Genomic DNA, 24204 nt, shown 5'->3' on the forward strand with positions numbered 1-24204 from the left:
GTTCGATTGTTTCGTTGTATATACTTCATTTTTGAAGGTGTGAAGCTTGACCTCTGAACTCTGATACTCTGTGATCTCTTGTTTTTTTTTTGATCTCCTTATTTCTAATATAAAAAATCTTTTACATGTTTCCCTATTTTTAGTTAATTTTTTTTTTAACATATAACAAGACTCTATTAAAAAAAAAACAAAATTTTTAAATTTTTATACCACTTCAATAAAAATAAAATATTTATTATAAAAAATTCAAATTTAAACAAATAGATATAAATTATGTTTAATTAAGACAATCGGTGAATGAAAAGGCCTGCTGCGCACCTTCTAACTCCTCTCCACTATTTCCGTATCAGAAAGACTCTTCGAAAAATATGAATTCCGCGGTGTGACGGCAATTTGAAGATACAGAATTTCGTGCTCTCGATCTCTCTTGGTACCAATTTTCCACACTACTATGTTTCACATGAATCTATCATTATTCATAGTGTTGTTGGCTTGTCTTCTCAGAGGAAGCGCGGCAGCCGAACGCATCGTCTCCCCAAATTCAGGTATGTATCTTAACATACACCAAATTAAGATCGGGCTTTAATTCAGCTGTCAGCAGATTAGCAAATGGTATGTAAGCTTAAATAAAACTAATAGAGAACATAGACCAGAATGGCCGGCATTTTTGTTCACGCTAGGAAGAATATCTTTTTTGTGCTATGTTACTGGTTCCCAACAATGACAATTGGCTGCAACAAATATATGGCCTTCTCATTATTAGCACATAGTTCTCACCTGTCCTGATCCCGCAGATGCTATCGGTCAGGTCCATCGCTTGCACTTTTTGGCCAGCAGAAATTACTCTGCTCTTTCATGGCGCTATCGGGGAGGCTGGCAGGGTTTTCACAAATCCAACAAGTTCCCTGTCGTCAGCTTGTTGTTCCCTATTTGCTTTGATTCCCCAATTTCCCATGTGTGGCACAGGTCGTATTTGTTTGACACGCCCTTGCATGCATCTAGAAGCTATTTTATCAGGGAATGGGCATGATACAGTGTTGTTTCGAGGATTCGCTGATTTTTAACACACTTTGGGTAATATCCATACATATAAATGTAAACAAAATCAACCATAATGTGAATTTATATGTATTTTAACACAAGAAAACATCACTCGTAACAGATAATTCAAAATAAGTCTCAACTCCTGACATATATATCACATAGGGTTATGTTATCGGTTAAAAAAGGAAACCGCATAATATTGTCATACTATCATAATGCTCTTAATTGAAAACTTGATGCAGTGGCATTGGCGGAAATTTAGTTAGTTCTGTGCTTTTTGATCGCCGCCTATTTATGTTTTTATTAATATATTATGACTGTTGTACCTGGGCCATTTCTTGAAACTATGTAGTTATCGTGACAGCTGGGAGCTTCGGATACTAGAATCTGAGATTTAGCCAAATCATTACTAGAGTCAGAAGTTTACATTGCCAGGGACAGGTATAGGGGCCTCCAGGGCACTACGTGTTTGTCTGGATTCTTGAAAGGCTCACAAGAGGCCATTTTTATAGATAAGAAGTCTCCCTAACGATTTTAACTAGATCTAGTATCTAGTACTCAAAAATATTGTTTGCACATTCTAGCCGCACCATCCACTGTTAGTTATTGCTGGCTGCAAGAGGCCATTAGTATGCCATGGCTGTCTCTGTGCGACTAACTGAGGACCATGCTCACCTTTTTACTAGTCTATTCTCACTTCTATATTTCAGAACCACCCATGCAGTTGCAGATTTTTGCTTCTGTAGTCCATAGCAAGCCACTAGAAAGCCCATGTGATTAAGCTTTTAGAATTTCATTCCACTTGTCTCAATATATTGAATGCAGCCTCCTGCCTTGCATAACAATGGAGAACCCATGTTTAGTCCATTGGTCCTAGTCCAAGTCAACTTTGGCATCCTAGATTTCTTGCAGTTGCTTCCACATTACTGGCTTGATGTAATAACTTTGAGCCTCAGCTGACAATTGTTTGGTTATTTTTTTCTCCTTTCAATGCTTAATGAAGTATTTAATATGTATATAGGATCTGCTATGTTCGTTGTCTTGAATTTTCAATTTAGCTGAACGCTTTGGTTGGTATATACTACAGTTCTTGTCATGCTGTAAGGATGGTTCTTACACCTTTTCTTTTATGGCTACAGATGCAGTCACATGAAGGGAAGTTTTGGGACATAAATAAGGCAAGCTAGTTGTTTTTGTAGTTAATGAAGGAGCCTATTGATCTGTAAACGTTGGAAATAATCTCCAAAACACACCTTAATTGTGGAATTGCATATTGTGAATTCAAAAAAGTTTCAGTTTTAATTTGTTAAATAATAAATTTAAGAACCAGAAAATCATTTAACAAATAACAGAAAATACCAAAACACAAGAACACCGAGATACCCTAGGAAAACCCTTCTGCTCGAGGGAAAAACCCAGCCACACAAAGAACTATCACTTTATTGGGAGCCCAAACTCTGAGTACAATGTTCTCCAGCTTGTGATTGATAACACTTAACTGTCAATCATAAAGCCTTATATACAGATTAACTATTCAAATAAAGAATATAAATACTTCAAGAATCTCTCAGATACTATCATGAATCATCAATAAAACAGACTTGCCCAAACAAATCTAATGCTAACTGATCATATGTACAATGATGCTTTGGCATATATTATACTTATCACAGAAGTTGAACTTAATCACAGAATTATCAGAGCTTCATTAAAAATCACTGCACGAGAAAACTCTAGTCATCCTTTTTCAGTGAACTATACAATACTCCTGAGTATATAAAACACTTCTGTAGATAATAGCCATGCCACAAAAACAACTATGCCCAACACTACATGAGGAAGCATGCGGTACGCTTAGAGAGGCAACAGCGGTTACCAAGGTTATCATTTTGTATTCCTTCAATCTGGAGAAGCCATACTATCTCTAGCACCGATGAGGGATATGTCTTAATACAACACAGCATTTGCACAAGAACCGGCTACTCAAATCACCAACCATACCCCACATAATTCATGCATGATGCCTAGTAAAGATAATGGACCGACAGCAGAAAAACCATCAACATGAACTCTCAGAAATTATTCATTGCCATGTCATCATAACTTCATTGTGAAGAAGGTGAGAATATGGAAGACCTGCTTGACCATATTAGTAGAACTGATGTCGGCCCGATAACTTGATGTGGGTTTAAAAGCTTATACACACAATGAAAAGTCCAATCGATCAATTTCCGGTCAAATAAACTTCACATCACCAGATGTATTGAAACCCACTGATCTGTGAAGACACATCACAGACAAAGGAGAGTGAGCTAACGTGAGTGAGGAAATAACTGTCGGCATAATACACTGATGGAGATGACTCAGCAGCAAAGTCATAGACAGGAATGACCAACTGGAATAATCTTTGAAACTGCCTTGATAATACAGCAAATCATTTCGATATGATACCATGCTTGATACCCAGAGAACTCACGATCATGAAGTGAGTAAATGAAACAGCTCAATATCAATAATATGAGCTACACAAAGCCATCAGAGAACTTGGACTCAAATCATGCATAGGAATCAAATCATGCACAGGAAAGATCGAACCCTCACTGCAATAAATTCATAGACAATCACAGGTAAGCAAGATATGTATTGCAGCTACTAAAACATTAACACTCCCTCTTAGCAAGAGAGAGATCTTCTGTGAGTCATCTCATGACAAGTGCACATAGCTGCAACCAAAAATAATGTCAAAAAACCTCACCATTTATTTTCTCAATAAATTGTTGTTACGTCAGCATGACATTCACCATGGCTACTGCCAGAGGGTGAACCATAAAAGCACAAGTTAAAGTCATAGAGTCACACACAACTTCCACCATGCCTACTCATACAGGGCGGTCCACCATACATACTCGCAGAGGGTGGAACGAGGGCTTTCACCTCAAACTTCTCCTAGAGCAGAATGCATCTTCACCATGCCTATTTGCAGAGGGTGGTCCACCATACCTACTTGCAAAGGGTGGAACAAGGGCTTTACTTCAGACTTCTCCTAGAGAAGAATGCATTTCCACCATGCCTACTTGCAAAGGGTGGATCCACCATTACCACTCATAGAGCGTGGAACAAGGGATTTCGCCTCGAACTTCTCTCGCGGAGAAGAACTCATTAACAAGGGATTGCACCTCGAACTTCTCTTGCAGAGAAGAACTCATTAATAAATGCGTCTCTCTTTGAGATAGATATCAACCTTTTGACCTCCTCGTCCAAGGTTGCCTGTGATGGTCAATCAGACTCCCTCTGAATGGAGGGTCCCTCTCAGCAGGGGCAGCATTCTCACTGTTTTGATTATCATAACAAAATTGAGCTGATTTCAAACCAAACAAGCAGTTACACTGATAGACAAGCTTGTTGATTCTTAGCAAAGTGATTTGACACTCTCCCTGCGCACTCGAGCTCCCTCTAAATGTCACTTCCTCCTCTTAGAAGAAAATGATCACAAGATAGTCCGAGTCTTCATTCTTTGGCCTTCAGCCATGAAGCTAATGAGGACACCTCAGAAAATTGGACTTTGAAATCAATGACTGCTGGAGAAAACTGTACAACCCTGGCAGAGCAACCAGATTGTCTAAACATCAAATAACACATGAATCTCCCAGATTGTCCACATAAAGAGTTCTTTCATGGATATCACCAATCAAACAGCATGATTCAACTGATGCAAGATTGGCTGATATTCCATGTTTGGTCCAATAAAAATTTCTGGTACTGATCCTCCATAAGATTATAGACCTGAGAATTCCCCTCCTACATGCTGCTCAATGTTCTTAAGCCAAAGCAGTCCCTTCTGCACGTCCTCTATAACATCTGCACTGGCCTGAAAATTCTTCTCTGCGGGCCTCAAACAATCACTTACAGGACTCATTACACCACCAAGCATCCCTCATTTTCCTTTGATACGTCCTGGAGCCATTCAAGAGATATTACTAAAAGTTCATAGAATAAACTATTCCTGAAGAGAAATATACAGAACAGTGCCAGAAGCATACATTATTCACTCTTCTGGCTTCCCTACGTAATTAAATTGATTAGCTAATAAATTCATAAACACTATTCAAAGTTATAATTAAGAAATACCTATCTGTTATTGTTGATAATTTTAGCAATGCTCTTCCAGATTTCAGTCTTCACAAATGCTCAGAATAGGAACAAGAAATGACTTGAGTTTTCACATCACTCTCTGGGGGGAAAATCAGAATGGTTCCACTGATGTAACTGCAGAATACCCTTGAATAGTCCTCCAAATTCTAACAGCTGCATAAAAAGCAATTTATTATCCATCTACAAATGTGCATCCCATCTGTTGGATCTCTTGATTACACTGTACTTGAAGGAAATATATCCTATTCTTTGACAAGGCAGCTGAAACTCACTTTATCAAAGTTAGGAGCTAGATCGAATATTGTAAGCATTTTTTATTAAGATTACCTATCAAAGGATTTGAAAGACTAAGATTTCCTAAGGATTGGAAAACTGAATGTAAGACATGTATCTGTGCAACTGTGAGTTATATCAGCTGTGAAGGTTTCCTTGCATGTTTTTTGAAGGACTGAAAAACAGGTCATGAAGAGTAAATATTTGTGTACGCTTCTGTTTATTGTTTCTGCAGTTTGAATTTCAATGACTTGCATTATTAATTAAATGTTTATTTAAGTATTAAGAAATTAGTTGCGGTGATTGGCATTTTGGCAACTGGCTTGTCTATCTTCTCTTGTTGTGTATACCAAAACTTCTTTCCGCCTAAGTCACAAGGTTCGCCAAACTTTCGGCTACAAGTTTGAAATTCGATGAACCTGTAAAAAATTAAAAAAATCGTAAAAGTTCGTCATGAATTTGTACGACAATAAAATTGCTGTTGTATTCGATTAAAACTTGTTGAGTTTTTTAGGTTTGAAGATTTTTTTTATTTAATGATCTAAGTTTATTTAAAGATTTAAGTTTATTTGTAATATTTATTAAAACATTAGTGTTATGTTTATTTGTTATTAATAATTATATTACTTTATTTTAAATATTTTTATCTTATTTATCAAAGAAAAAATAGAACGACATATTCATAATTTTTATGCTTATTTATTATCAAAAGTTAAAATATTTATATTTTGTATATTTATAATTTGTTTATTATTATATTACTTCTTAATAATTTGAATATTAATAACATCTATTTATATTTTTTTGAAAATTACATAAGGTGAATTTAATGTTGAATTTGATCTGAACTTCATAGTTGTCGAACTCGAACCTTGTGACTTAGCATTCCACCAAAGTGATCCTGCACATGAATTAAAAACAGTTTTCCTGCTTCCCTGCCCTTAAGAGTTCTTTGACAAGCATTGATCGCACATCCAAGTGAAACTAGCCATCTCTGTGAAGGAATAATTGCACCCTCTATTTAACATTAGAATGTCTCCACCTACAATTAGCTGCCGCTATGGAGGGGTAATCACACTCTCTTGAACATTAGAATGCCTCTTCCTATGAAGTCTCTTAGATACTCTCCCATGGCCTCTTGAATGTGCTGGAAGTGATTGTTACAGCCATAACTTACAATTGATTGGCTTGCTTTATTATACATGACAGCTTGCATCTCTAAGTGATCTTGAGATGTCTACTAACATATATGGCCAAAACACCCACCTTTGATGGTTAGCTGATGTCTTTACAACACTAAAATATACCCAAAGCTTTTGAGGTATGAGCCTCATGCAAAAACAGCAACGTCTTTCCTTTTGGTACTTTCAACTTCCCCAACTTGTATAGCAATCCCTCTTTAAGAAAATTATTCAGATGTGGCTCAAAGTTAATCTCTTGATGAAGGGTGGTAATGCTGAATGTAGAGGTGGTGTTAGAGCATTCTATATAGCTTAAGTTCACTTGGTTGAGCTTTATTTAAATTCTATTTGCTTTTCTGATTTTAGACGAGGGCTTTTCTTGCTTTCTATAAAGCAAGTCATTGTGCATTGTATCATTCACTAAGTATCTTTTGCTTTTGAGGAATATAGCATATCTTTCTTGCTGCTCTCATTTGTGGAAGGTGTTCTTTGTTTGCCATTTGATCTTTTAGTTGTTTGTTTTGCAAAACTAAACATGGTATTAGAGCGTGGATTCAACAAACCCCTTCTTAATCCTCGAGGTTTTTTTTTTTCTTAAAAACATTATGAGGTCACCAAATCTACCCTTTTTTGTAGATCTATAAGTGGGTTATTTTTGAAAATCTATAAATTACCTCATCTTGGAGAAAAATAATTTCTAGCTTTTTTTCTTGGGCATGAAAAAACAAGTACCCTTCGTTTTGTCAAATTCATCATAGTTTGTCAGGAAATTTAAAAACAAAAAATGGTTAAAAATAACCCTTAAAAAATGAAGTAAATTTTTTATTTCTGCAATTTTTTTGAGAAAATGTTTAAGGGCATTTTCTTAGCCTTAAATGACCATCTGGGTATCTGCCAGTTTTTACATTTTGTGAGTGATTTGTGCTGAAATCAAGTTGCAATAGCTGTGCTTGTTAGTTGTCGGTTGGCTAAATTTAGCATGTATTCTTTTGGCCTTAATTTTTGCATAAGATGTCCATTTTTTCGCTAATTTAGCATGTATTCTTTTGGCCTTAATTTCTGCTATTTTTTTGAGAAAATGTTTTAGGGCATTTTCTTGGCCTTAAATGACCATCTGGGTATCTGCCTGTTTTTACATTTAGTGAGTGATTTGTGCTGAAATCAAGTTGCAAGGGCTGTGTTTGTTAGTTGTCAGTTGGTTAAATTTTGCATGTATTCTTTTGGCCTTAATTTTTGCATAAGATGTCCATTTTTTTGCAAATTAGATATCATTGGAAAGCTGATATAAAGAGATATCCAATGATGCTGGTGTCCTTTGGATGTAAGAATAGCATGTTGAAGCCAGATGTGTTTGTTCACTCTCGAGCTGATATCTTTTTACCATTTCCTCCATTTTCTGCGATTCTTGCGGTCTTTGAGAGGTCTCTTTGAGTTTTTCACATCTATCCATGCATTTTTTCTAGATTTTTCTCTAGGTATAATTTTTTTGTTTTTTTTGTGTCTTCACATTCTAGATACGTACTTAGTTGTTTTGGCTTGTGGAAACTTTTTGTTTATGTTGGGTGGCTTCACTCAGGTTGTTCTACACAAACTTCTTTCACTTTTCCTTATTTGGGCATTTTGAACATCTTGTACATGCATTTACTGTTTGTAGATGCATTAAGATAACGTGTCACTCGTGTATGGTTTTTAGGGATTTGATACATTCTGTTGTGCCTTATTTTGTACTTGTCCTGTATTATAAAGTGACATGAGGGGTTGTGTGACATGCCTTGTTTGGCCATCACACCTTAGTCTGATGAGTGTCCCTGCATAATGACACAAAATCCTAGTGATTCTTGTTTCATGTGTGAGTGCATTGGTTGTGTTATGAGCTTTTCACACCATCGCCCCATTGCAAATGGGGATCCCTCTTTTTGTTCATAGTCATTAGGTTTTGGCAGTTGAGGTAGCAATTCAGAGCTCAAAAGATCGAGGAAGTGTTGAGTAATCAAGTTGGGTTATGTAATGCAATTGGAATGTTCAGATTAAGGTTCTTCAGGATCAAGTTGTAGTGAGTTGAGATACAAAATTTTAAGTGGACTAATATTTTGGCTAATCAAATATTCCAAAATATAGTATAAAGATATTTTATGCATAAGGGCTTTAAAACCCTTATAAAAATTGATCTACCATACTTAAGATGCGAAAAATCCTTACGAAAATCATGAAAATCCAGATGGATGAAAAAATTCCCCACTTGAAGAGATATTTGCAATAATTAAAAAAAAAAAAAGTCTTAAGTGTTGGAACAAAGTGAAAAATTCAGAAGCAGATCGATTTTCCCTTTGGGCTTAGAATTTTTTCCTTGCCTAGATGAACATAGAAATCCCCCAAGTCTAGATGGAGGTCGATATTCCCCTTGGAAGCTATTGAGGACAAGTAAAAATATTCTAAGTACAAGATTTTTGCTATCTAAATGAAAGTCGATTTTCCCCACATGGATAATTAAAGTCACGCAAGTTGGAATCCTTATGGAGACCAAATTTCCCCTTTGTGGGTAAATTAAGGCAAAAAATTCTAAGTGTAGAACTATAATAATTGTTATAGGGATTGATTTTCCCTTATGGATAAGGAATTTAATCGAAATGGAATTTGGATGAGTTTCCCCTTTTGGTGATGGTAATTTATGGACTTCGAAAATAATGCAACTTGATTATGATCCTTACAGAAGTTGATTTCCCTTAGTAGCAAAAGTGAAGATTAATAAATAAAAAGGGATATAAACTAAATATAAGTTTCAAGGTGGGGTTTTTAATTGCACATTGGCCATGTGAGTGAAAGTCCAGCCCAAAACCTCTTTAAAAGACGCATCTAGCAGCAATATTCATGCAAAAACAATGAAGGATTGACTTTGAAGGCCAAAAGGGCGTAAGAAGAAAAACCAAAGAGCTGGGAGAAGAAATAGTCCAAGGACAAGAGGGCTAAAATCGAACCTTGGTAGTGAAGATGAATACAAACCTTGACCAACAAATCTGATGTGGTGTGGTTGCTGATGTAAAATCAGAGTTTTTTAGCTTTCAAAGAGGGAATCCACAATGCAAGATGGAAATCTAAGCACATTCAGATTTAAATGTGAGTTTTTCCCCGAGGAAGTTGATTTTGGAAAGAGATATAGAAATTTCCTCAAACACAAAATCTGTTCAAGACTGATTGCAGGCTATATGAGAGGCAAATTCTGATTTTTTGCGATCAATTTGGAGGCAAGAAAGGCCTATAGGTAAGAGTTCTGCAGACCAAAATCTAAAATTACACTTTTGGGAAGCAAAAGCTTGAGTTTGAAGACCAAACTAAGGCATCCAATGGGCTAAATGTGGGTGAATTTTCAGACTAGTCTGCAAATTTTGTCAAAATGTTTGGTTTTTATTGAAAAATTCCCAGGTTGTTTATGGGCATCAAATCCAATCTACATTATTTGCCGACCTTTTTTGGAGGTTAAGTCCAAGTTAATGATAACTTGAGGGCAGATAAGGCATTAGTCCTGAGACAAAATCCGAAACCTACCTAAACAGGAGTGATCTTTGAAAAAATCACAATAAATTCATAACTTGCCCAATCACCCCAATGACTATTGTTGAGTGTTAAGGGGCCGTGCTTATGCAAAATAACTGAACTTAAAGAGGAAAGTCATCCAAAAGGGGGTAAGTTTCAACCTTGTCTTCAGAAATCAGATTTACATTGTTTTAGAAAGTTTGTTCTTTCATTTCTAATCCTTAAACCTTCATTGGAACGTGCTTCAGTTAATTAATGAGATTTTTTGCTAAGTCTAAGCCACTAGTTGTAAGAGTGGACGGATGTCTTCAGACTTCTCAGAATTTGTCTAAAAAATCTGTCTGATTTAAAATTGTTAAAAACAGAATGGACGGAATTCATGGATGCATCAAATTGAGGAGATGTCCTTCAATATCAAATTACAAGGCAAAAGTCACTGAAAATAGCGACACTAAAAATAACAGACTAAAGCGCTATAAATATCTATTTCTAAATATAGAACCTAAGATGACCATTATAGCAAATATAATATTATTTTAATGCCCTCATTAAAGGTCATACTACCCTACAAAAGACTATACGTGTCTTGTGGTCACAAATTCTTCAGAACATTCTGCTGTTGCCAAGACCCTCTCCGGATCTACAGAATGTTAATGACCAAGAGTAGCCTAGGAAAAAAACGGAGGTCCCCTTCTTCAGAATGATGTGCAACGAGAGAGTACAGCTTGCCAGACCCTTGCACTGACCCTCCTAGAATCTGCAAAATTGGTGATAAAAAATGATCACAAAAACACCCAACCTGATGTTGGATAACTGAACTGTCCTTCCCTAGAAACAAAAATACACACTGAGAGCAGTTGCGGAACCCTCCAAACTATTGCAAAGGAGCAGAATGTCCCAGAACGGACTGCAAAATACCATGATTTGAAGAGTACAAAGCATTGTGTTTTCATGGAAAAACGACAAAAACCTTAAAATAACATCGCATGCAAACTTTGCATATTACAGAAGCCAAAAAGTAGCTGCGGAACCCTCCAAACTATTGCAAATGAGTGAAATGCTTCAGAACAGACTGCAAAATCCCATGATTTCAAGAGTACAAGGCATTGTGTTTTCAGAGGAAAATGGCAAAAACCTTGAAATAACATTACATACGAACTTCACCTATTATAGAAACCAAAAGGATTTTTGAGGAGAAAAATCGATGGAAGCCCAACATAAGTAGAGTATGGATCAAGGTATACGAAACTTTGTTTTTGAGGAAAAATGGTAAAACCCAACTGAATTGTTTTAAGAGGAAAAAATTATGAAAACCCAACTTAATTTTTTCAAGGGAAAAAATTTATGAAAACACACTTGATGATTTTTGAGGTAAAAATTATTAAAACCCTCCCAATATTTTTAAGGGGAAAAATTAAATAAACCCATCGTATAATAATTTTAAGGATAAAAAATTGTATAAACCCCAAAAAATAAAAAACCCTAATTAGGCTTAGGGTTGAAATATGTAGAAACAGAAAACCCCAAAAATTAGATTAGAGTTTGACCACAAAAATTTAGAAATAAAATCCCATAAATAAAATCCAGAAGGTGTGGTTGTGAAGGCGGGTGTAGACAAAAAATGACTCTCTTGCACAAACAGACAAATTGATATGGCTTAGGTGGAAGGCAGAGATTTTATTGAAAGGTTGTTGAAAATCTCAGAAGAAAAAAATGACGGACTTTTTGCAGTTGCTAACTGAAAAAAAGGTCTTGCGTGACTTCCTTTGTGTAGCAACCAAACAAAAAAATGCAGTTATTAACCTTTGTGAAACAGCTTAATTTGAGCTTGAGTATCTCTGGCCAAATCCTGGGCATTTTGCCTCTTTCTGTTCATACCAAAGCTTGAAAAAAATTGATACTTGGCTTGAAGATGTTTGGCCAAATCCCGGGCATTTGGCCTCCTACTGTTGACACCAAAGCTTGAAAAAAATTGATATTTTCTGCCACAAACTGTCAAAAATGGGAAAAAAACAAATACGTGGATATAACCAAAAAAATCAGGTTGCAGGTGAGGAAAAATTGGGCATGCAGTTGTCTGCCAAAAATCTTGATGACCAAGACTAGATGCAACCTAAAAACAAACTTGGGCTGCTATGCAAAAAGATTTACTCCCATGTAAGAACATGAATTACAGAAATAAATTGGATGCCTATTGATTTGCAGTAAACCCTGGTCAAATTTAGGATAGATTGCAAAAATTGAAAAAAATCAATTTTGAATTTCTCCAATATTTATATAAAAGAAATTGAAAATGTAATTTCTGTAAAAAATTCCAGATCAGAAGAGTACAAATTTTTGATAAAAAAATTGCCAGTTTTTTCGAAACCCCATTGACCTGCTCAGATACTTTGAAATTGTAAAAAATGGAACGAGCATAAAAAATGGAATTCATGATTGCATTAATCTGAGGAGAGGGAGACTCCTTAAATAACAAATTACAAGGCAAAAGTCAAGAAATAGTGACACTAAAAATAGCGGACTAAAGCACTAAAAGTCTAAAAGTATCTGAACTTAAATATAGAACCTAAGATGACCATTATAGTAAATATAATATTATTCTAATGTGATCCTAAGACTTGCTTCCCATTAGCAGGCGTCACAATGCATGTTTGGAGTGATATTTAGCTAAATAGTGCATTGATTTCCTTGTTTTTGGGCATGTTGCATGTTTGTGCTAAAAAAATCAGAGGTTGTGCATTAATGAAGAGTTTTGATCCTTGATTTTTAAAGTCTAAATAAGTCAATTCGTGTTTTGATGTCCTAAGACTCCTAACAATCTGATTACACCTATTTGTAGACGATGTCTTCAAACACACGTCCTCACAAAATTTCTTAGATTTCATGAATTAAAAATTCTGATTTTTCTAAGATTGTAGCAGCAACGGCACTATTTCGTTTCTTTAAATTAGTTAGTCTCCAAGCTAAGCCCTCAAACTTAGTTTTCAGAATTTATTAACTTCAGAAGTCTGATTTTTCTCTACAAAACCAGTGCATTTTAGGATAAATGAACTTATTTTGGGCCTTCTTCAAATCCATATTTTATTAGCAGCACATGTCCATAAATTTTCGAAGTCTTTGAGTTGGGTTTAAGGATTAAATCAAATGTTTCAAAGCTCTGAAATGCGTTCCTTATTTGAGCCCCTTAAAAACATACCTGACTTTGAGCTTTGTAGCAGGAATCATGTTTGGGCCAAAGGTAGGGACAATTGCAAGGAAGTGAACAAAAGAAGGTTGAAGACGTGTTCAAGCTCAAGGCCTAGGAAAACAATGAAAGAGGACTAGCCTAAAGCAATCAAGGTCAAAGGACACCACTTTGAGATAATGCAGGGAAGTGGATAAGGAAGGAAGAATTCAACAAGGCAATTACGACATGGATAATTCCTCAAAGAAAAAAGAACTTGATACATTCAAGGACACAGAGGATTCAAGATCAAGATCTCATCAAGTAGGGATGTGGATGAGGTTCGATTTAAAAGTAAGGAGTTTATAGGCAAGTTCAATTTCAAATTGAAGGACATTCATGTTGAAGTTGATGACAGATCAACCCCACAGCTCCCAAGAATCACCTTCATGCAAACACTTGTCACAGAAGAGAGAAGCAAAAAGCTATGGAGGTTGGAAATGCCAGATCCATAGATGAGACATTCTTGGTGAGCAAAAAGATGAATTGCTATTATCAAAAACGAATTTTTTAATAATTACATAGAGAGATTGTCCTTATAAAGGAGATCGAAACCCAAAAAGGTCTAACCTAGGTTGCATCATAATAATTAATAAAAGAAATAATTATTAGATGCCTAAAGTTTAGCTTAAGAAAACTAGAGTTAATTAGAAAATATCTAATTACTCCAACACCCCCCCTTAAGATAAACTTAGGGAGTAGCTAAAAACCTAGAAACTACTAAAGAAAGTAGATTTAGGTCCCAGCAACAAGGCCTGATGAGGTACCCAAGCACAACCAAATTTCTGAAAAGAGGAGAAATAGAGAAAACCACATGGGAAAAACCCTACTCCAAAAACAGATAGAAATAATGCTAAAAAGAAACTAGTGAAGGACTGAAGAAGCCTCCAAACTGGGGAATGTCCCGGAAGATAGGAACAAAAGATGATCATGAAGAACACCACTGAAGCATGTAGAAGCTGCAAAGCTCTGTCAAAAGTAATTGTTGATTTGAAGAACCTCCACTGAAATAGAACTTGACTAGGTAGAGAAGACTGCAATCGAATCAAGAGGCACATAAAGGCAATCAACTGAACTCAAAGATATAGATGACATGAAACACTGAAGCTTGAAGAGCTGATCAATCAAACCAAGGAAGTATGAGAAACAAACCAAGGAAGTATGAGAAACAATAGAAGAACCCCCCTAATGCAGACAAGGGTGAGGTGATAGGCAACTGGAAAAGTGGGTCAAAATAACTGCATGTCAAGGAAACATGATCAAGATGCGCAAAATAGTACACGTGTGTGAGGTGATTAATCTCAGTCATGTCATGAGGCTAATGTTACGGAAGGGACACTCACTGGACAAAGGAAGATGGCAAACAAAGGCAAAACATCAACCCCCCATGACACTTCAATCATGAGTAGCGCATGTACAATAAGGCACAAGATATGGTGAATCCCAAGAATACAATAATTTGCACGAGTGTCCTTATATGACACTGCTCGAATCAGAAGACAAAACAAGGCAAAACTATTGAAGTGAAAATAAAGATTCAGTATGAAACTTTATCTTAGTGCGTTTGCAAGAATGCATACAAATGATGTCTAAATAGACTAATACAATAGATAGTACAAATCATGGCGAATCATCAGAAACAACAAAATTGATTCTCAGACTTGAAACAACCAAGATATCCACTAGAATGCAAAAATGCAAAAGATTGAATAGAATTAGCCTACAGCAGAATCTAGAAAAACGACTAGCATCATTGGAAAGAGATCTGAAAGACCTTTCCAATGATATAAATAATTCCCAAATTGGAGATCGAATGCTCAAGATGTCTCCCAGAGTGCAAAATTGTACCCCTGACTTTGATAGCAGAAAAAACCATAAAAAAGCATCAAAACATAAAAATAATCTACACCACTGGAATGGGTTGAGCAAAAAACATGAAGGTAGATCCAAACAGAGCCTGAAGAGGTCATAGGATATGCTGATGCAGTGCTGACATGGTGCTGACATCAGCAAGTGATGAGCCCAAATTTGACGGGCAAATGGCCGTTGAGGCAGAAAATGCCATAAATTGACCCTTGCTAGAGAAAGAGTCCAGCCGTTGGAAACAAAAAAAGATGATGAAAAAGTCACTGTCACCAGATCAAAGGGCTAGTGCCGGATTAAAAACCAGTGGCCAAGTATGTGCCAAAAAAGTCTTCTTGTAAAAAACTTTGACACTATATCCCATCAATAGACTTGGAGAAAAAATAACATCATCCTCCAAAATAGCTGCCAATAAAAATCCATGTCGAGGTCTAAAGAAGATGCATGGGCTTTCAAAGTGGGGTCCATCATAGTACAACTATTTGCAAAACATCTTTACGAGGGATTTGATAATGACGACTAAAGCATACCCATAAAAAACTATTGAACCATATCAACATTAAAAGGCGCTCTAGACAATCTTAGATGCTAAAGTTTAAATTGACTGCATGCAAATCCCCTTCAAAATGCAAATTTCCAATAGAAAAAACATTGCAAAAGAGGAAAGCCAATCTATAAGTCCTCCCAAACCAATCAATTGGAATGGTGCATGTGCGATGGATCTTCTGGCACATCCATCGGTGGATTCAGGTAGAGCCGGAGGTAGATTACGGCGCATCAATGGCAAAGATCTTAGCAAGGATTTGCCAATGCAACGGATGTTACGTGCTAATCTCGCTCCCCACAGCTAGCATGGGCTCCAAAATAGGTTCCTTCCAAAAACAAAGGCATCAACTTGACTCCTTTTCATGCAGTCACCATTGGTGACTTGTTCTGCCACTGCCCAATTAGATAACCCAAACCGCATAGACGCACACCACCCAATAACGCATCCTTTAAAGGTCTGCAAACTTGGCCGAGATTGATGCCACCCTTTACATGAGCATGAAGGTATGGGAGTCTCTAAGTCAATTGGCGCTTGTGTGGAGGGAAGGTAGGTGTTGCGGTCTAAAAAATATTCGCCACAAATGGTGTCATCTCCCAAAATGGGCGCGCAGTACACATGCCTCCCAAACAAATTGCTCCATGGGTGGTGTAATACATGAAGGCCAAGTTAGACCCCAAAAAATGAGTCAGAGCTTCCAGTAAAAGGTGTCGATGAAGGTGAAACCAGCTAGGATGACGTGGATTTTCTTCAAAGCTAAAAGCTTTGCTTGTGCTGGAGTTTGTGTTGGAGATTGTAGATGGGCCTGGCAAGTCTGTCACAATAGAGCCCAAGGAGACGTTGCCAGGCATAGGTACCTTAAAAATAAAGGTGGCCTTTCATACGTTGAAAACAAAATATACATTTTTTGTTTCATGTATAAAAACAATACCAAAAAATAGTTGCACCTTCTCCCATAAATAATTAAAATATTTTTGAAACAACAAAAAAATATTTTGTTTCAAAAAAACTTTAATATCATCGCCTCTGTTTGTTTGCCCAGGTCAATATGGCCTACATGCGAATTTTTTTTGCCTCAAATTTCAACAACGTCCAAACTAGATGTATTTTATATGGAATTGGAGGTTTTCGAGTGCTTTGAGCTCAACGGTGATGTTCGTTTGGGCTCAAAGTGCTCCGAAAAATAGCCCCCCTCCCCCAAATCCAATACAAAATCCATTGAAAGCCACAGATCTGAAAATCGATGCCAAATCTTTCAAGAACAAAACAGGGGCATGAAGATTTGGAGCTGTGATACCATGTTGAAGTTGATGACAGATCAACCCCACAACTTCCAAGAATCACTGCATGCAAACACTTATCATAGGAGAGAGAAGAAAAATGCTATGGAGGCTGGAAATGCCAGATCCATAGATGCGACATTCTTGATGAGAAAAATGATGAATTGCTATTATCAAAAACGAATTTGTTAATAATTACGAAGAGAGATCATCCTTATAAAGGAGATCGAAACCCGAAAAAAGTTCTAACCTAGGTTGCATCATAATAATTAATAAAATAATTAATTATTAGATGTCTAAATTTTAGCTTAAGCAAACTAGAGTTAGTTAGAAAATATCTAATTACTCTAATAATTCATGTGTCCCTATGCAAGGTAACTTTCGACATGATCAAATGCATGAAGAATAAGGACTATCTTATAGGGAGATCAACTTGTCCATGTTCACATGAATTTTTTAGAAGGATTAAATAGGATTCAGTTCAAGGATAAGTTGGTAGGGACTCCAATTTGTCCCTATGAGGGATCAAGGCTAAAGGATTCCAAGCCAAGGATGCAATAGATAAAACTATCAAGGGTGCCCTACCAATTGAAGGCGAAAACCTTACCATGCAGAGATGATAAAATTATGGAAGGAAGAAAGTTCTAGAAATGAGAAAGATTGTCATCATCAAGCGTTCAAGGATATTAAGATTTATGTGTCCATCAGCAATAGAGGAAACCCATCACTTAAAGAAAATCAAGAACAATTTCAAGAATAGGTTAATAAGAGAATTTCCTAAAGAAAGAGGGTGGAGAAGAAAAATTGAAACAAGGATCAAAGATGAAAAAGATGAGGTGACATCCAGGTATCATTTAACCCATAGTTTGCAAACTCTTTGAGTAGTCCCCAAGTTGTCAAATACTCTCTATTTTTTTGTGGAGTGATTACTCACAAGCTTAACTCTTGCATTTTTATAGACACAAAAACCATGCGTAAAAATGTCGATGTAAGTAAAATGCTGGTTAAAGTGCGCTTTTTACATGCTTTTTTTGCGATAAAACCATGCATTTTCTTTTTAAAGATGTCGATTTTTAATTTAAAAATTTTGTAATTGAACTTTACAAAAAAAAAAGTTTCATTAACAGATTTTAGTTTTAGTTCTTTCCAAGTTGCTGATTTTTTACTAAGTTTTCATTGAGTTTTCTCTGAGTTGAAATTTTGGGCTTGCCGCATACTCTCTAAGTCGAAGTTTACAAACTATGACTTAACCTATCAAAGAGCTCTGAGTTGACATCTCGAAGATCACTCAATCAAAATCATTCAAAAATGGACATGAGGAACATATTATTTTCTCATTTGTTCATCCTCAAAGGGATATGGAATGTAATTTCATTGGCCCATAGGGTGGTGCCTCATCATCATTGGTTATGTATTTAATGATTGTAGCAAACCTAATTAGGGTTATCTGAGTTAATTTGTGCCATTGGTTTCAAATCAATCGTCATTGTTTATCGTAAATAGGGCTCCTATTTAAACCCCACTCCTATCATTAATAAGAGAGAGAACTTTGTTCAAATTGTTTCCGTAATGCTATTGGAGTAATTACTAATTAATTGTTGGTATTCATGGTGGATTATTTTGTGTTTCTTTGGTGTATTGCATGGTTTCTTCAGTTCCTCAAGATTAGGATTTTATCTCGTGTTGTTTAGAAGTAGTGTTTAGTTGAATGGACGTGATTGTGGATGCATCTTTGGTGAAGTTGTTCGCTGATTGTTTTTTTGCCTTGCATGGTCAAGTGTGATAATCATAAGCTTAACTTTGATTATTGCTTACACATTGATATATATTGGTAATAGTTTGAACTTTGAACATATCATATTTGGCTTAGGAGATCAGACTAGCTTGGTTGATGTTGATGGCTAGGCTAGTTCTCGCATAGTCACAAAGACACCCACAATTTCTTTCATTCTAGGATTAGATTTGCAGCTTGTTTTGTTGGAAGTAAGTTAAAGTAGTTGATATCCATTGAATGAACAATGTAACTCCCTTTGTGATACCTAGCATATCACATCATTATAATTAAGTCCATAATAAAGAAGGAACCTTGAGGTTGTCTCATTTGATCACACAATCCATGTACATTGTATAACATATGAACATCCTTATCCAAGAGAGTTGGAGATTCGGTTTTCATTAGGAATATTAAGTATTCGATTTTATATGTTGTAGTGGCATAAAGTTCACATCAATTGGTTGTATAAACCTTTTTAGTTGCAAGTACTTTCTTATGCACATTCATATTCTTCTTCATGCAATGCTTTGTGACACAACTTCATTGGACATGTCATCTCTCTCCATCGTTAGCATTATGGAGGGATTCTATTGTTGGTGCTAATGATTCATTGGTTTCACTTTGGAGTGAGCTACATTTTTAGTGTTTGTTCCTTTGCACTAGTTGGATCTAGTGGCTATATCTTGATGAGATGGAGCTTTTACCATATAGACTCTTTTGCATTCCAATTTTTGTAGAGGCAACATCCTCAGTTGGTCATTGCTGCTTGTATTTTCAACTAGTAATTGAATCTTGCATGCTCAAGTTGTGTCATCATGCAAATTCACATGCCATTGGTATCTTCGAGCGACAAATGTTTTTCCTTTGTTCACCATATGTTCATTGTTTACGTAGTGTTATTTTGAACACTCATGTAGATTCTTCTATTCTTCGTCGTGATCATCATCTTGGTTTCGAAGGAGTTTCTTCATTTTAATAGTATAACTCTTTTTTCAACAATTATCTGTAACTTTTTTGAGCTGAGAAGAGGTTCTTCATATTCCTATTCTTTTGGGACATTTTCGTGGTGGCTTCTTAGTCCTTTATTCTCTTTTTCTTTCTTTTGGAAAGGATTTTCCTCCCATTTCTTTTTTTTCTCCACTTGTGAGAGATCTTTTGTTTGTGTTAGGTACCTCATTAGGCCTTCAGTTGACAAGACCCATTCCTGCATTTAATGCATTTAGAGGTATTTTACTTCTTAATTTAAACTTTCGAGGGGTGTTGAGCACTTTATATTTAAATGCATGTTGTTTTCAGCCAAGTTCACTTATTAGAGTTTTATTTAGCTCTCTACACTTTTCTAATTTTAGATTAGGGCTTTACTTGTTTTTACAAAATAAGTCATTATGCATTGTATCATTCATTCGATCTTTTTCTTTGAGGAATATAGCATGTCTTTCTTGCTCCTCTCATAGTGAAAATCGTTCATTGTTTTCTATTTAATCTTGTAGGTACTTGTGTTGCTAAATTCAATAGGTGGCCTAAACAACATAATCACCATCCTATTTGTCACATTTTGCACTTAATAAGTTTAGTTGTTACAAAAACCTCGTACACTTGTAGTGTCTTGTTTTATAATTTTGTTTAATCTTGCAATACTTGGAGAGTTTGATGATTCATGTGGACAACAATTTCTTATCTATGAAGGAATGCGTTCACTTTTTTGTTAGTAGGATTAGAGAAAGCAATTTGGTCACATATGGACTAATTTAGGACTGCATTATGAAACAACTTTGAATGGAAGCATGTTGCTGTTCCTCCTTGCATTTAGGACACCTCACAAAAATCTACTTGCTTGCATTTGTTTCCAACTCAAACAACTATTGCAAATTAGGCATAACAAGAATGTGTGAATGACTTATTTCAGGTCAAAATTTGTCAAACACCGTTTTTTGTTTGTTGGAATCAATTTCCACTTCTTATTAAGATTTGACAAATTTCCTTGTGTATTACAAATTCCCAACAGAGCTCCTAGTTTTGGTGACACTAGAAGGTCATGGTCAATTCACAATAGCCTCATTTTTCTCTAGAAAAATCTTGATTTTTTATTACTATTTTTTTGCTAATAACATGTTGAAGATAGACAATTGGTTGTTTTAAAATCTTGTTCTTTGCATTCAAGAACATCTTGTTCTTCAAAATTTTGTGTAACATGCTTGATATGAGACAATTGCTCCTTATATGTCCTACTAAATACAAGAATCCATGTGTGGCTTAAGTACCTGGTTTATTAGCCTCAAGAATGTAGCCTAGCCACACTAATAGAATAGATCAATGTGTTTTGCCGTGAGTATCAGTACACACATATATCCAACAAATCTTTAAAAAATGGAAAAAGGAGTTTGGCTTCAGGTAGAGGACATGGTGTGTGGTGCAGAGAAGAACATAAAGCAATTGCACCATGAAGGATATATACCTAAGCAAAGGATGATGCAAAAGCAATCTATAAGATAATTGAAGGAATTGTAGGGATACGACTCCAAAGGAGCAAATAAAAAATGTTCTTGCTAATTTATTGATGTTCTCAAATCAATGGCTCATGCCAATGTAAATAAGTGCATCAAGAAGAACTACGCACCAATGCACAAAAGGTATTAAAATTAAGATTTTTGTCCCAGGTAAGGAGGCATCAAGAAGATAAAGTATGCACTTACATAAAGAAGTTTAAAAAAAATATTTTTGCTTTGAGTATTGGTAGGTGATGAAGGAGAAAAACACGAGTATTAAACGACTAGTAGGTCATATTTGAACTCAAGGATGTGTTGACAAGGGCATGTGAAGAACGTATAGGTATGGAAAGTAGACACCATTCAAAGGAAAATTCATGAGCGGTGACTCTAGCCATCTCAAATGCACAACTACAAAGGACAATTTAAAGAATATTGAGTTAATGTACAAACACATGCCTAGGCCTTGACATATAATACAAACTATACATTTTTTTATAACCCACAATGTAGATGTGCACCATAGAGGAAGGGCATGCCATATCATCACTTCTCTTTAGTTGAAAATTAAAATGCACACAAGTGATGCAAATGTAAGATGGAGACGTGTGCTATTTTGAAGAAAACATTTTTTCAATTCAAAGACAAGATTTAGACAAAAGTGCTTGATGGAAGAAAGAATGTGCATTTTGAAAAGCAGGTAGCTAATTTTTATTAAAAAACATTGAAGTTTGTATAGGTGTGTGCTTGGTTACTAGTGTATGCCACACAACTAAGTTGCATTTTTTCTTCTAGACAAAAATAAAATAAAAGAAAATTCTTTGCCAAAGTAGAGGGGTAGGCCACTACAAAGAAGGTATTGCAAGACTAGAAGCATGTGTAGGGTTTAAAGTGCACTCCAAAACAAACGACTACAACTTGTATGTATTCCTATTATATAAGACATAATTTCCTATATTATCAAACTTGAGAGTATTGATTCATTCATTGACTCAATTCACTTATTTTTCCACCAAAACTTTGAACACTACAAATCAAGAATGACATTTTTTTTCAAGAACTAAACCTACAATTTCTTGAAAAAATGATTAAGCAAGAGAGAAATATAAATTTTTAAGACACAACGGGTGTCTTCATTGGACCCCATGGATAAACAAGTACCATATTGATGTAGTGCAAGGCAGAAGAATCCCCAAAGAGGTGTCCAAACCCCCAGCAAATAACCACACAACGGAAACGCAACAACACAACAATAATGCAAGATCTGATACCAAATCACAACTCTTTATTCACAAAATAATTGATTACATGCAATATGCCCGATTGTAAGGCTTTCCGGGTTAGGGCCAAATTCAAACAACAACTACAATATTAGTTCTGGAAGATCCTACAAGATCCAACTTACAAGCCCAATCCCAACTAGTCCTGAACCACAATTGGATAAGAACACCAAGAATAATCCACACTTGTACCCTCAAGGCAATCCTCTGGTTCTCAAGCCACAGCTACTAGCTCTTCAAAGTTTGCATCTACCCTTCATCGTCTTCTCCAAGCTGGATCATCATGCCTAAAGGCTCCACAAAAATCCCTACTTATACCCAACCAAGCCACAAGTCGGCCCAATTCATTATAAAGCAAATTAAATCTCTTACATTATATATATGTTGAGCCACAAGTCGGCTACAACACAAATTAAATACCCAAAGTCGGCTCACAGACAACTGCACACCAATAGGAACCAAGACCAAGCCGAGCGTCAGAAAGACCAAGCCGAGCATCAACAAATTCCCAAGCATTGCCGAGCTCCTAGTGCAACAGAGTTCTTTCATCGACCAAGCTGACTCAGTCAACACTACTGACGAGCTCCTAGTATATGTTGAGTGCCCCAAGCTTTGCCGAACGTCTTCATTAATCGAGTCACTCGGTTAACACAACGACAAACCGACTTGATATCGACCAAGTCACACTTCCTTCTTCGATCGAGTTCCCAAATTCTAAAGGCAAACCACACCATCTTGTAGGATTGCAAACCAACCAGGGATGCTCTTACATCACATATCCAAGGCTACATTTGCATGCCATCCTTCTAGTGTTAGATGGGTGTTGGCTTTGATTCCTCATTTGGCATCTTGTATGTAAAACTTTAACAATTCCAAATAGATGGATTTCAATTGACCATATTAATTGTGTTAAACAATGCAAATACTAAAAATTTAGGTTTCCACACTTGCCTGTGTACTGTATTTTCTCACTTGTGCTAGTGCATGTACACCCTAGAATTTTCCTAGAATCACAATTGCAAGAAGTTAGGATTAGGGTTTATCTTTATTAAGTAAATTATTTCCTTTAAACAATATGAGCCTAATTTTAGATTCTGTAACCATATGAAGGATTCAATTATTAGGGTTAGATAACAACATTTAATAATCTTTAAACCAATACAAACTGAAACAATATTTTTATCACTCAAGGTGGATCTTTGCCCTCTTGGCTCCAATGGTAGGGAACATGGACATCCACTCGAGGTGGTTTACTTAGATGGCAATCTCATACTTTCCCTTATTCCTCAGCCTCTTTCCTTCTCTACATGATAGGGGTTTACAAATGGACTTATTAATAGAGATATGCTTTTATATCCGATCATATGCATACAAGAGAAACATTGATAAATAACTAAGAATAGGCAAATGTAGACAAAAGAGTAATTTTTAATTGTTAGATGTTTGATATAATAGTTCTGAAATAATCAGAGGTCCGCTTCTTCTTATGTCTAATCTGGATGTTATCTTCTTGATTGATTGTAACTGCTTCTATAAGATGGCTTTGATTGCTTTCCTTGCTGACTTGCTCTCA

General features: G+C 35.9%; 1 protein-coding gene across 1 annotated transcript in view; it reads left to right on the forward strand.

Annotated features, from left to right (window-relative positions):
• Positions 1 to 295: 295 nt before the first annotated feature.
• Positions 296 to 24204, forward strand: part of OS9 (ER lectin-like protein) — a 94214-nt gene continuing 70305 nt past the window's right edge. The window contains exon 1 of the mRNA XM_089792157.1: positions 296 to 545. Coding sequence (XP_089648283.1) covers positions 452 to 545 — 94 coding nt within the window. The 5' untranslated portion in view covers positions 296 to 451. The remainder of the gene's footprint in view (positions 546 to 24204) is intronic.

The sequence above is a fragment of the Cupressus sempervirens genome, chromosome 7, assembly GCF_028749045.1.
Source record: "Cupressus sempervirens isolate cs-2001-9-10 chromosome 7, ASM2874904v1, whole genome shotgun sequence".
NCBI classification, from domain to species: Eukaryota; Viridiplantae; Streptophyta; class Pinopsida; order Cupressales; family Cupressaceae; genus Cupressus; species Cupressus sempervirens.